This window comes from Myxocyprinus asiaticus, chromosome 6 (assembly GCF_019703515.2).
Source record: "Myxocyprinus asiaticus isolate MX2 ecotype Aquarium Trade chromosome 6, UBuf_Myxa_2, whole genome shotgun sequence".
In the NCBI taxonomy this organism is placed as follows: domain Eukaryota; kingdom Metazoa; phylum Chordata; class Actinopteri; order Cypriniformes; family Catostomidae; genus Myxocyprinus; species Myxocyprinus asiaticus.
Genome location: NC_059349.1, coordinates 22,049,938 through 22,062,428, shown reverse-complemented (window position 1 = coordinate 22,062,428; position 12,491 = coordinate 22,049,938). Strand labels below are relative to the sequence as shown.

General features: G+C 36.6%; 1 protein-coding gene across 1 annotated transcript in view; it reads right to left on the bottom strand.

The window, feature by feature from the left end:
- LOC127441884 (collagen alpha-1(XI) chain-like) overlaps positions 1-12,491 on the bottom strand; it is a 116,417-nt gene that overhangs the window by 41,245 nt on the left and 62,681 nt on the right. The window contains exons 19-30 of the mRNA XM_051699427.1: positions 11,345-11,398; positions 11,174-11,218; positions 9,059-9,112; positions 8,925-8,969; positions 7,164-7,217; positions 6,472-6,516; positions 5,939-5,992; positions 3,390-3,434; positions 3,018-3,071; positions 2,880-2,924; positions 750-803; positions 466-573 (exon numbers count right to left, since the gene is read on the bottom strand). Of these exons, the coding sequence (XP_051555387.1) occupies positions 466-573; positions 750-803; positions 2,880-2,924; positions 3,018-3,071; positions 3,390-3,434; positions 5,939-5,992; positions 6,472-6,516; positions 7,164-7,217; positions 8,925-8,969; positions 9,059-9,112; positions 11,174-11,218; positions 11,345-11,398 (657 nt within the window). The remainder of the gene's footprint in view (positions 1-465; positions 574-749; positions 804-2,879; positions 2,925-3,017; positions 3,072-3,389; positions 3,435-5,938; positions 5,993-6,471; positions 6,517-7,163; positions 7,218-8,924; positions 8,970-9,058; positions 9,113-11,173; positions 11,219-11,344; positions 11,399-12,491) is intronic.

Sequence of the window (12,491 nt, the reverse complement as noted above, 5' to 3'; positions counted from 1 at the left end):
TAATAATTTATGACAGACACTATACGTACCCTATACTTTGTTCTTTCCAGGGCTGATCATTTTAAAGGTGTCCTCAGTAATTGAATACTAAAGTCATATCAGTGGTTTGAAAAGCTGTTTTATTATGTTTATTTTTATGTCTCACTGGGGCAGACATGTTGAGATCACATGACCAGCCAAATAATCGCTTTAACTTGGTAACCCCTATTTTATTGAAAACTTTCACTTACAGAATAAATTAATCACGGCTGGCTGTGAATATGGAATTTCTACAATGGCATCAGTAATCAAAACATTTTCTTTTGTGGGATTGTGCATTCATCCCAATAGGTCCAAGATGAATTAACATAAACAAAAAAATGCACTCTCAAGCACTATGCCATAATATTTCATTTTAATTTCCAAGAAATCACAAATGAACAATATAATATGTATTGTGTTTAGTCAAGTTTTATGTGAACCTACCTTCTCTCCTGCCAAGCCCATGGGACCGACCTCTCCATTGGGTCCCGATTTACCTTTCGGCCCCTCTGGTCCGTCCTCTCCTCTGGGGCCCAAAACACCACCCTCTCCCTGAACACCAATGTATAAACATTATATAATTTGCAAACAATGTACAGACAGTATTCTAGTCTTGTAGCCAAAATAGGTAAACCTCACCTTAAACAAATGATTTGAAAATATAATGTGGTGAACAATACTTTGATTGAACTGAAAAGAATTAAGCAAAGCAAAATCTTGTTACTCACCTTGTCACCTTTAATGCCCATGTCACCCTTGAAGCCAGGAAAACCATCCTCTCCCTAAAATCAATTGAATCAGATGATTTACTTTGGGAAAATGGAAACTCATGCAAGTTAATAAAAATGGAAAAGAATAATTACAGTTTTTCAAAAATTTACAGTTAAAATCAGAGACACTGAATAACTGGTCAAGCATTTTATGGATCCAAAGGGGAACTTTTTTCTCCTAGTACTCTCTAAGACAATTTTAGGGCTACAGCAGTTGAATTATGTCATCTAGTGGTCATAGTATAAACTGCTTGTTCACATCATGTCAGTAAGGCTGAGAAATCAAATGTACAGCTCTGATAATCAGAATGCTGATTTAAGAATGAACATATTTGTTCTTGAATTTAAGATGATAGACTTGAGAAATAATGTTTCACATTAATGACATTAAGAGACCTGGCCAAAAAAGAAAAGAAAAAATCAAGTCTGTTTCTTGATTCTCTTCGTGAATGAAACACTGACACCTGGTGAACACTGTGAAGAATGCAGCCTGAAGCATATCAAACACATCAAAGTGTGTTTAATTTCTGGGCCACTAGCGCCACCAAAAGGAATTGCAAAAATTAACATTGTTTTCACAAAGCTTTCTGAATACAATGTTGCTGTGTCGGGCTGGATGAGATGCTGATATAAACTGAGTAATATTTTTTAGCACCACAGAGACAGAGTTTACTTTTTTCAAGGAAATCAACCTGCGAAAATGAAAATTCTCTCATAATTTTCTCACCCTCATGCCATCCCAGATGTATATTACTTTTTTTTTCTTCTGCAGAACACAAACAAACATTTTTAGAAGAATATTTCAGCTCTGTAGGTCCATATAATGCAAGTGAATGGTTAACCAGCAATTTGAAGGTCCAAAAATCACATAAAGGCAGCATAAAAGTAATCTATATGACTCCAGTGGTTTAATATATGTCTTCAGAAGCTATATGATAAGCTTGGGTGAGAAACAGATCAATATTTAAGTCCTTTTTTACTATAAATATCCACTTTCACTTTCACATTCTGAAACTAAATGTAAAAGTGGAGATTTATAGTAAAAATTATTGAAATATTGATCTGTTTCTCACCCAAAGCGATTGCATCGCTTCAGAAGACATATTAAACAACTGTAGTTGTATGGATTAGTTTATGCTGCTTTTATGTGATTTTGAAACTTCAAAGTTCTGGTCACCATTCACTTGCATTGTGTGGACCTACAGAGCTGAAATATTCTTCTAAAAATCTTTGTCTGTGTTCTGCAGAAGAAAGAAAGTCATACATATCTTGACTGGCATGAGGTTGAGTAAATAATGAGAGAATTTTCATTTTTGGGTGAACTATCCCTTTAATACAATGGTTAATACAAAATAAATAAATAAATAAATAATACTCTGCCATATCTTCAGTTTACCATCTATGTCTGTTATCTCTATTGATGACAACTCTATGTATTATTATATATACAAAGTTCTGTGGTGATAGATGTACTCATAACTCTCCAAAACCTTCAAAGAGCTCAGTGACAAAAGTTACCATATCAGTTTATCACAACAAAAGATCATCACAATACTCTCTCAGAAAATAGTCAAAAGAGTCAAAGAGCTTCCAGCATGGGCATGGGATGCTATTGTGCATCAGGCTGACATATGAACTAGCTTAACCAGCAAACAAGCATTTATTTGGCCAACTGCCATCACCAAAAAGAACATGCAGGTCTGCCAGTAGACCAGCACCAAAACAGCACTGACCAATATTAAACAGTCTGGACCAGCATGGAAATTCATGCTAGTCTAAGCTGGTCTCTTCAGCTAGGTACTGGAGAAAAATTCCAATGAAGGAGAGAAGTCATACACAAATTGACTCCTGCAGCAATGGCATTGGGCCACCTTTCTGTTTAAAATTTCTACAAATGACTCCACAGATAATTTAATGCCATTGGATTGAAGTCATTTCAGTGCAGCTTGTTATTAAAATGGCTTTCCTCTCTCAGAGCCGTTGGCATGTCACCTGTGTGCCTCATTCTTGGGACAGACCCAACAGCTTAGCAATGGAGATAGGGGCAAGAATTGAGGACTAAGACAGCAGACAGGGTTGTTCACTCACCTTCTCGCCTTTGTGTCCCTTTAAACCACGAATGCCCTCAGCACCCTAAATGGACACAACAATGAATAGAGCCTCTGATGGACAGAATAAGAGCACAGAAGTAGAATAAGTGTGATGAAGGGAATACAGGATGTTTACCTTCACACCTCGAGGGCCGGGATAGCCAATGGACCCCTGGGGACCTGATTGGCCCTATAGGCAGGGAGTAAACATAATAACACTAAATCAATTAGGTTTATAACAAAACAAAATTTAAATTAAAACTACTAAAGAGTTTCTCTATCGTTAAGTGTCGATTACAGCTCAATGGTTCTAATATTTCTACTGAAATGCTTTATTATGGATCTGTCAGTCCTTTACCAACTGTTCTATTCTGTCAGGACATTTTCTCCTGAGCTTTCAGACAGCTGCAAAATAGCACCTTACAGGAGTTTGGTGGCTTTGCGTTTGAAATGCTGTCAATAACTGGAACTCACAATTCATTTAGAGGCAAACTAAAAACACACTCACAGCTGCTCCTTTCTCCCCGGGAGGACCCTCTTTCCCAGGATGACCCTGTGCAAGGATTACAGACAAAAGCATCTTTTGTGTTCCATGCAAGAGAGAACATTATATGGTTCGGAACAACAACAGAGTGAGAAAATGGTTTACATTACACTTTTATTTCAATTTTCCTTTTTTGGTTAACTATCCCTTTAAGAATACAAGCTATTTCTTTCTATTCCAACAGTAAGCAAACAGGACTCAGAATTGTTATTTGAATTGAAAGTTTTGTAAGTAGAATTTAAAGGAATATTCCGGGTTTAATACAAGTTAAGGTCAACTGACAGAATTAGTGGCATAACAGTGATTACTACAAAATTAATTTTGACTTGCCCCTCCTTTTCTTTAAAAAAAACAAAAATCTGGGTTACAGTGAGGCACTTAAAATAGAACTGAATGGCGCCAGTTCGTAAACTGTTTCAAAAGTATGTCCACAAGACATAAACAATATGTGTGTTAACATGATTTTAGTGTGATAAACTGCATACTAACCATTTCTGTGTAAAGTTATAGTAAATTTTACAACTTCGACAATGTAATGCCAACAAACCCTAAAACCCTAAAATGACTGTAAAAATGACAATATAAACAACTTTATAGCTCAAATAATACACAAGTTTTAACAGAAGAATTAATGTAAGTGCTTTTATAAAATTATAAGCTTCACATTTCTGCCTTTAACCCTCTGGGGTCTGAGGGTGTTTTGGGCCCTGGAGAAGTTTTGACATGCCTTGACATTTGTGCTTTTTTCAGTTGCTTAAAAACATATTAATGGCTAAAGTCTGATAACACTGTATTCAGCACAAACTGGGCTACAATAATATGTGAGCAACATGTATGTACATGTTTGTATTTTTGAGAAAATAACGTTTATGCGTGGTTTTTGAAAAAAACAGCATTTTTAAGTCACTGAAATAAGGCCATATAACACATAATAAACATTTGTTCATAAGACTTTTGAGAACTGGATCTTGTAGCCTAGAGTTTTTGCTACAAAAATGATGTGAAAACCATCCTGATCACTCATTCATACAAAACATATAGTCATTTAAGTTTTGTAAGTCACTTTTAGTGTTAGAAAGGCCATATGCAGGGAGGCGTGGTTGATCATGAATATTGATGTGATTCACACCTGAGGAGACAAAGACCCCTCCCCTGGGCCTATCAATGAGGAATGTGACGGAGAGAGAATGAATGTGAGGAGACTTAATGATTGAATGTATTGTTTGTTGCTTATTCACAAAATCAAGTTTAAGTTAAAAGAAGTAATCTGACTATACATTTTCTTTACATAAAGACTTTACTTAAAAACTTTAGACCTACACTACCGTTTAAAAGTTTTAGACCCTCCAAAAATTGGCCCCATTCACTTCCATTAAGTGCCTCACTGTAATCTCAATTTCTGCTTTTTTTTTTTTTTTTAAGACAAGTTTAAATAATTTTTCGTGGTAATCAACATTATGTCACAAATGGTGTCGATTGAGCTTAAATTGTCTTGAACCCGGAATATTCCTTTAAGGTGAATAAAATTCAAAGAAATTCATATAACTTTAGTAAGTGTAGTTTTCAATAATACATGTATTTTTTTCAGTTTGTATTACCCATATACATGTTGTGATATACACAAAATATGTGGTATTTTCACAAACATTAGATGATATAAATAATCAATGTTTGAAATACTTTATATAATTTATATGTAATATATATCAAGGTCAGAATTTAACCAGGACTCAGGGTAAAAAATTCCACCAAAAGTGACTAATGCTCCAGATATTTAAAATGTAGGGGCATTAAATGTTTGCGAATTCCTAATCCACGACTACAGTGGGTTGTATCCCGCACATTGGTAAAAGCAGCCTGCATTATTCCTGTCACGCATGCCTGCAGTGAGAAGCATCTCACTTCGCATTAATGCAGAATCACATTAAAACAGCCTTGTGTTTCCATCTTCTGGAGGAGAAGGACACCAGGCTGATGTGCATCTCAAAATATAGAGAAACACTGGACACATTTGTCTTCATGTTTGCAGCAAAATGCTTCTGTGCTATGAGGAAAATAGTCATAAAAATAAAGTGAAAGAAATTCACCAAGGTGAGAAATTATATGACATAATAACCTAACGATTTTTGTTATTTTAATATTTCTTTGTGAACAAAAAGATATGTGGCAAATTGCAGTTTACCTTTTTCCTTTGCCCTCTGTTTTTGTTTTGAATGTTTTTTTTTGTTTTTTTTTTAATTAGACACTCATTCTGTTGCTGTTTTATAATGGAAAAGCAGCTATAATTAACAAAAGTTTATTGTTAATTTGACTTTAATGTGTCATAATTATAATGCATGTTATATGCATAATTTAACTTCATAATAACTTTATAATTGCCAGACACATTGGCCGGCACCAACATTTCTTAGCGGAACCTCTGATAGAGAGGTATATCATAGTTTTTTATAGTGTCACAAGAACATGGTGGTTAAGAAAAAGGATGAACATAAAAGTAGATAAAATCCACTTACAGGAGGCCCATCGGCCCCAGCCAGCCCATGCAGCCCCTGTTTCCCACCAGGACCCTATGAGAGGGAGAGAGAAACAGCATTATTAAGAAAGAAAATGAGCAAGAAAAAACACTCACAATTAAGGTGGTGATCTTTTTCCTCTCAGTAAGGAAGAGATCTAATCATATGGTATGTCTGGAAACACTCCACAACTACTGGAGTCACATTTCAACCTCTCTCTGGCCTCCTTCCAGCAGCCCTGACAAAATTCTTGTCTGGGAGACTAACCAATGACAGTTATGTGTGTAAGCATATCTCCTGCTTGTTGAAGCATTAGCAAGTCTTTATGTGTGTATGTATGTGTATGTGTGTGTGTGTGTGTGTGTGTGTGTGTGTGTGTGTGTGTGTGTGTGTGTGTGTGGTTTTCCTCTAGTCAGCAGTGATCTGCTAGCAAACCGAGGAGTCTGTTGAATCGTTTATAGGGTAAGGGCAGGAAAACGCTGTCTGAAATAACAAAAAAGACGGCTGGTGGGACGGCCAGCTCACAAACTCACTTTTTCTCCAGGTGGACCAATCGGGCCTTGAGGACCAGGCAGACCCTACAAGACAAGATTTCAAAAGTCAGATACACTAACTAGAGCCTAACATGAAGTGCTCAGGGTTGAGGAAATCTAATAGTAAAGTTTATATTGAAAAAAGCTGTGTGAGCACCTTTCAGTCAAACTTGAGAATGAATGTCATCCCAGACACATTCCGTGTGGGTGTGTGTGTGTGTGTGTACATACTTTGTTACAGTTTGGGGACAAATGTGTCCCAGATTTTAGCTTAATCTGACAAAAAAAAAAAAAAAAAAAAAAAACTCCCTTTGGGCACATTTTGGGATGTCCTTATTTAGAAAAGTAATCCATACATTCTAAAATGTTTTCTTTTAGGGGTTAGTCTATAGTAATTATAATTAGCTTTATATAAAAACAATAGAAGTCTATGGTATGTCCTCATTTTAGCTAAGAAAACGTGTGTTCCTCTTTCTTTCACTGACAGTCAAATCACTGACATTTAAATGAATATAAGTAAAAATAAAAAAAAGGAAATAAGAAAAAGTGAATTCAGGAGAACAGAAGTGGGAAGGGAGATATTCTTGATTAGAAAAACACACATCATGCAGTCTGAGAGAAAGAAAGAGAGAGAAGAAAAAGAGGAGGAAATATACAGATAGACGAAAGGTGATAGATTGACCAATACATACATGTGGACCGGTGTTACCCTGTTGCCCAGGGGGTCCAGGCTCTCCTTGAGGACCCTGTTAGAACATTTAAAGGAAATAGTTTACTATATAACACTATTATCATTAATGGACTTCACTGCTCAGTGAGCCTATGAAATTTTATACAGATGTAAAAAACAACCCCATCACAAAAGTCTAATATATCAAACTCCTAAAATATTCAACATACTGAACAACAGACACATGTGAATTGCATGTCCATCTTTTTTCCATTGGCCTACCTTGCTGAACAGTGCAGCCTAATGTAATACAATCTATTATAGCCGCTCTAAACCACTGGAGAAGAGAAAAACATGACTTGGAGATGGGTAGAGTAAATCAACTATCACATGAAATCCATCTGGAATATGGTAAAGTCTCATTTGTTGATCTGAAGTGTTGGGGTGACAATCAGTACACTGGAAAAAGAATGATAACCTGCAATGGTTATCTTAAAGGGATAGTTTACCCAAAATGAAAATTCTCTCATCATTTACACACCAAAGTAACAAAGATTTTTAGAAGAATATCTCAGCTCTGTAGGTCCATACATTGCAAGTGAATGAGTACCAACATTTGGAAGCTCCATAAAGCACATAAAGGCAGCATAAAAGTAATCCATAAGACTCTAGTGGTTAAATTTATATCTTCAGAAGTGATATGATAGGTGTGGGTGAGAAACGGTTCAACTATATATATTCTCCTCCCAGCCCAGTATGTGGCGATATGCATGAAGAATGCAAATCGCCAAAAACAAAAGAAGAAGAATGTAAAAGTGAAAGTGGAGATTGATAGTAAAAAAGGACCAAAATGCTGGTCTGTATATCGCTTCTGAAGATATAGATTTAATCACTGGAGTCATATGGATTACTTTTTTGCTGCCTTTATGTGCTTTTTTTGTTCTTCAAAGTTCTGGTCACCATTCACTTGCATTGTATGGACCAACAGAGCTGAAATATTCTTCTAAAAATCGTAATTTGTGTTTAGCAGAAGAAAGAAAGTCATACACATCTGGGATGGCATGAGGGTGAGTAAATGATGAGAGAATTTTCAGTTTTGGGTGAATTATTCTAAGGAGTTATTTCTACCTGATATAACCCTTAAAAATTTGTTTTGCTGGTGTAACCTAATGTAGTCTGGTTGATTCAGACATGTTAAATAATATTCTAACTTGAATCAAACCAGTTAATTTATAATTTACCAATGGAAGCACATTTAGGTTAACATTTTGAAAACTGAAAGTGCAAAAAATTTGCTAGATTACCCTAATTCAAGCTAACTGGTCTAATAACAAACTAAGCAGAGTATGACAAACAGCTGTATTTGTAGGGAGACATTGTGTTAAAGGGAAGTCGTTAAAATGAGCAGGTAAAAACACAGCTGTAAACAATTAATCTGATTCTAAATAAATCTATGAGAACCGAAGAGAACCCTAGTAAAACCTTTGTATCCCTAGATGAATTCTCTTTCTTCCTGTAATGTTTTAGTGGCAGATTTCATGTACCTTCTAAATTTTAGCACTTCCAGGTCAAAGACCACCCCCTGCTGCCCCAGCAACTCTGACACTGTGTTTCTCTTATCAAGACCTTTGCTTTGGACAACTCACGTTTTAAAGAGGTCAGAAATTGTAGGCAAAAAAGATGTTAACTAGGAAACTAGTTTCATGGGGCCACTGATAGAGGCTCTTTTCTGTCTAAAAGTAATTGCACTCTTTATTAATAAAGGGGAGAGTGGAAATCTTGCCATGTTTCCTTTAGGGCCAGATGGTCCATCCAATCCAGGAAGACCCTGCATGAGTGTAAAAAAGGTGTTTAGATTTGTCTTTCATGTCATTTGGATGGTGATAATTAAGAAGGTTTGTTATTTATTGTACGTACACGCTGTCCAGGTGTACCAGGAGCTCCTCTGGGGCCTAGCAGTCCTCTTGGACCCTGATGTTTAACACAAAAGGCATGTCATGAGAATTCATTTGACTATTACATTCGATGAAATGAATGTGACCTACTATTAAACTCATTATTGATATTACAATATAAGACATACTCTACCAGTAAAAAGTTTGGACATACTTGACTGCATCTTATGATTTAAAAACATTTTGATTTTGACCTTTTGAAGTGTATGTGTAAATGCTTGAATTATTTTTGTAGTTAAATACTGTCAAAATTCTGTCAATGTATGAATTTATATACAAAACTAACATTTAATTAAAAAATAGTTTTGAGTGGATTAGCTGGGCTGGATAGAGAAGGAAAAGCAGCCAACATACAGCCAAGTTTCCAGCATACATGGAAACTACTTTAAAACTGCTTAAAAAGCATCCCAGGTGGATACCTTATGAGGTTGTTTGAGAGAATGTCCAACCAACTAACTTAATGAGGTGTGAAGAGTAATCTATGCAAAGAGAGGCTATTTTAAAGAATCTAAAACAAAAGATTTTTTGGTTTTATGCTTTGGTTTAATATAAGGTTTTGATTTGATAAACTTTTTTATGGTCACCACTAATTCCCACATTTTTATTTGTCTTATTTAATAGTTTTGATGACTGTACTATTATTCTAAAATGTAATAATAATAAAGAATGAGTAGGTGTGTCCAAAATTTACTGGTATTGTAGTGTAGCTATAATTATGTCTCTTTAAGCATCCTTTCAGAACTATTTGACTTTTTTAACCCAAATAAAACCATAATGTCCACTTCAGCTCCACTTCAAATTTCTATAAACATTTGAAAAATATGTGCAACAGAAACAAAGGTGTATTAGATTTTTGCTGTGGACCCTGAGATGTACTACATCAGCTGTGGGACTTGTTGCTCCAGTAAGGCTGCATTTACACCTTGCATTAACATACATTTCATAACTGTATAGTATCTCGATATTCTTTAGCTGAACTGTATTTGCACATTGCAGTCAAATGCATCTCCACTGTGATCAGATAGAGATTCGATCCGAGTTGCCAGTGTAAAGTGGAAAACACTACTTACATATTACATCAGAAGCAGTAATATCTGAAAATTCTCCATCTTTTAGTGAATTTTAAAAACACTGATGGTTAATTAAAATGCTTTACATCACTTTAACTGTCAGGGGTTTTCCTTCAATGAACTTTTTGACGGCTGCCAAAGATAAATTCCGTGTCGCCAAAGCAAATTTAATGATATTTATCTCGTGTTTATAGCTTTGTAAGTGATAAATATGCTTCTCATTTGAAACCCTCTATTGAAGCCTGGTTTGACATAAGTGTCACTCGAGCCACATAGTGATTAGAAAACAGGAGAGAGATGCGGCCAAGTGGGTATTTGAGGAGAGAGACAAGATATTCCAAGTGTATACCAATGTAATAATTTATAGGATATTTTATTTTGTCTGAGTGACAAGATTACAAGACAGAGAGTCTGTTGTGTCTTTCACAATCCGATGGCAGAATAAACAGAAAAGGGCAAGAATACGCAACACAGTCCTTTAACAATGGGTGACTGTAGCGTAACCTCGTAAAAAAATTAATAATTTACGTAGTTGTATCCGTATAATGAAAATGCATTTGCATTTACATCTTCCTTGAATGTGGTCAGAATCAATCCTTGACCACCTTGAATGTGGTTTCAGTGATCCTATCACAGAAAAAGCATGTTAATGCAAGGTGTAAATGGGGCCTTAGATTCCATCTTCAGGGCTAATGCAGCTAATTGTTACTTTCCTGATGATGGAATATTTAGTCAAAGTGCAAGTGTAGTGATAACATGAATGTGCCATGAGAAACAGAGAAACAGAGAGAAAATAGAAAATTGCAGAGCTCCGTTCCTGAGCGTACAAGGCTATTAACTCTAAATGATCAATAAGCAACAAATCCTGAGATTTGAGGTTTACGCTTGCAGAAAAGAGCAGGGTGGGGCATGCACTTGGAAGAGTGATAATAATGGGCAGTCATTTTATTTTAGGCAGGCAGTGAGGTTATTCAAGTTCTACTCTAAATGAAGATGGAGAAGCTTACACCCTCTCCTGGCATTCCCCTCTGTCCAATCTCTCCGTCCTCACCCTGCAGACAAGAGCACAAACACAACTGCCATGTAACTGCAGACCAATGTGTCTGTACAAACCCATACAAGTACACCAAAGTAAAACAAGACAAATTTGTGTGTCAGTTGGACAAGGAATCACCCACCCTTGGTCCGTCCTCGCCCGGAGGACCTGGCAGACCGATGGGACCTTGCTCACCCTGGAGAATGAAAGAGTTGAGAAAAAGAGAAAATGTATTATTATCCTCCCTGCCCTCTTTTGGCTCTGTGCATTGTTAGGGCCCATGACCACTATTTATAAGACTGCTTCCCTATAAGAAGAGGCTATAACATACCAGGGCCTGTAATTATGCGGGGCAGGATTAGGAGGACAGCTCTTTGGCTAGAAATACACACAGCTCCCTATGATCTGTGGCCCTCATTCAGTGGGCTAGCCCAGGCCAGACAAGCCACACTCTGCTATGCCTAGTGAGGGCAGCCTTCCTTGGCCAGTGGAGCACTAGAACATCTGCAACCCCCCCCCCAACTAGAATGAGGTAAACTTTTGCTGCCAATATGACTTCAACACATTAAACACAATGTACAGCAGCAGACATGGAATATTATAAAAAAGTACAAGCCCTTTCAGTCTTGGCAAGAGCTGAGAAGAAGTTGTTCAAATGGAGTTAACGAAATACAGTAGAGTTCTATATGAAGGCCGCCTTTGTGGGATTAAATAAAAACAGACAAAAATTGCTCCCATAACCATAAAACGCTGCTTGGGTCAAGCTGAAAGTTTGATAATTGAGCATTAAAAATACATTTTTCTCATGGGTGGTTGTCAGGCCTCTGTTCTGCTGTCTAGAACAATTCAGTTCGATTTCAAGTATTAAAACAACAATAAAATAAAACAAAAATAAATAAAGGGGCTTCCACATGACTTGCACCAGCGTTGCCAAATATTAAAGTGTCAACTTCAGCCCCATGCCACATTGTGCTTCCGTCAAGCATTGTAATGTGGCAGTCAAAGTTCAAACTATTTCAACATTGACCCCTTTTAGGGAATCAGGTGCTAAAACAAAGCAGACATCATGTGCAAATAAACAAAAATTTCCGATTAATTCTTAGTGAATTTCCCAAAAGTAGTAACCCCCTAATACCCCCCCCCCCACACACACACACACACACACACACACACACACACACGTTGGTGCAGCTATCATTATGAGGACTCTCCATAGACATAACGGTTTTTGTACTGTACAAACTATAGATTCTATCCCCTAACCCTTCCCCTAAACCTAACCCTCACAA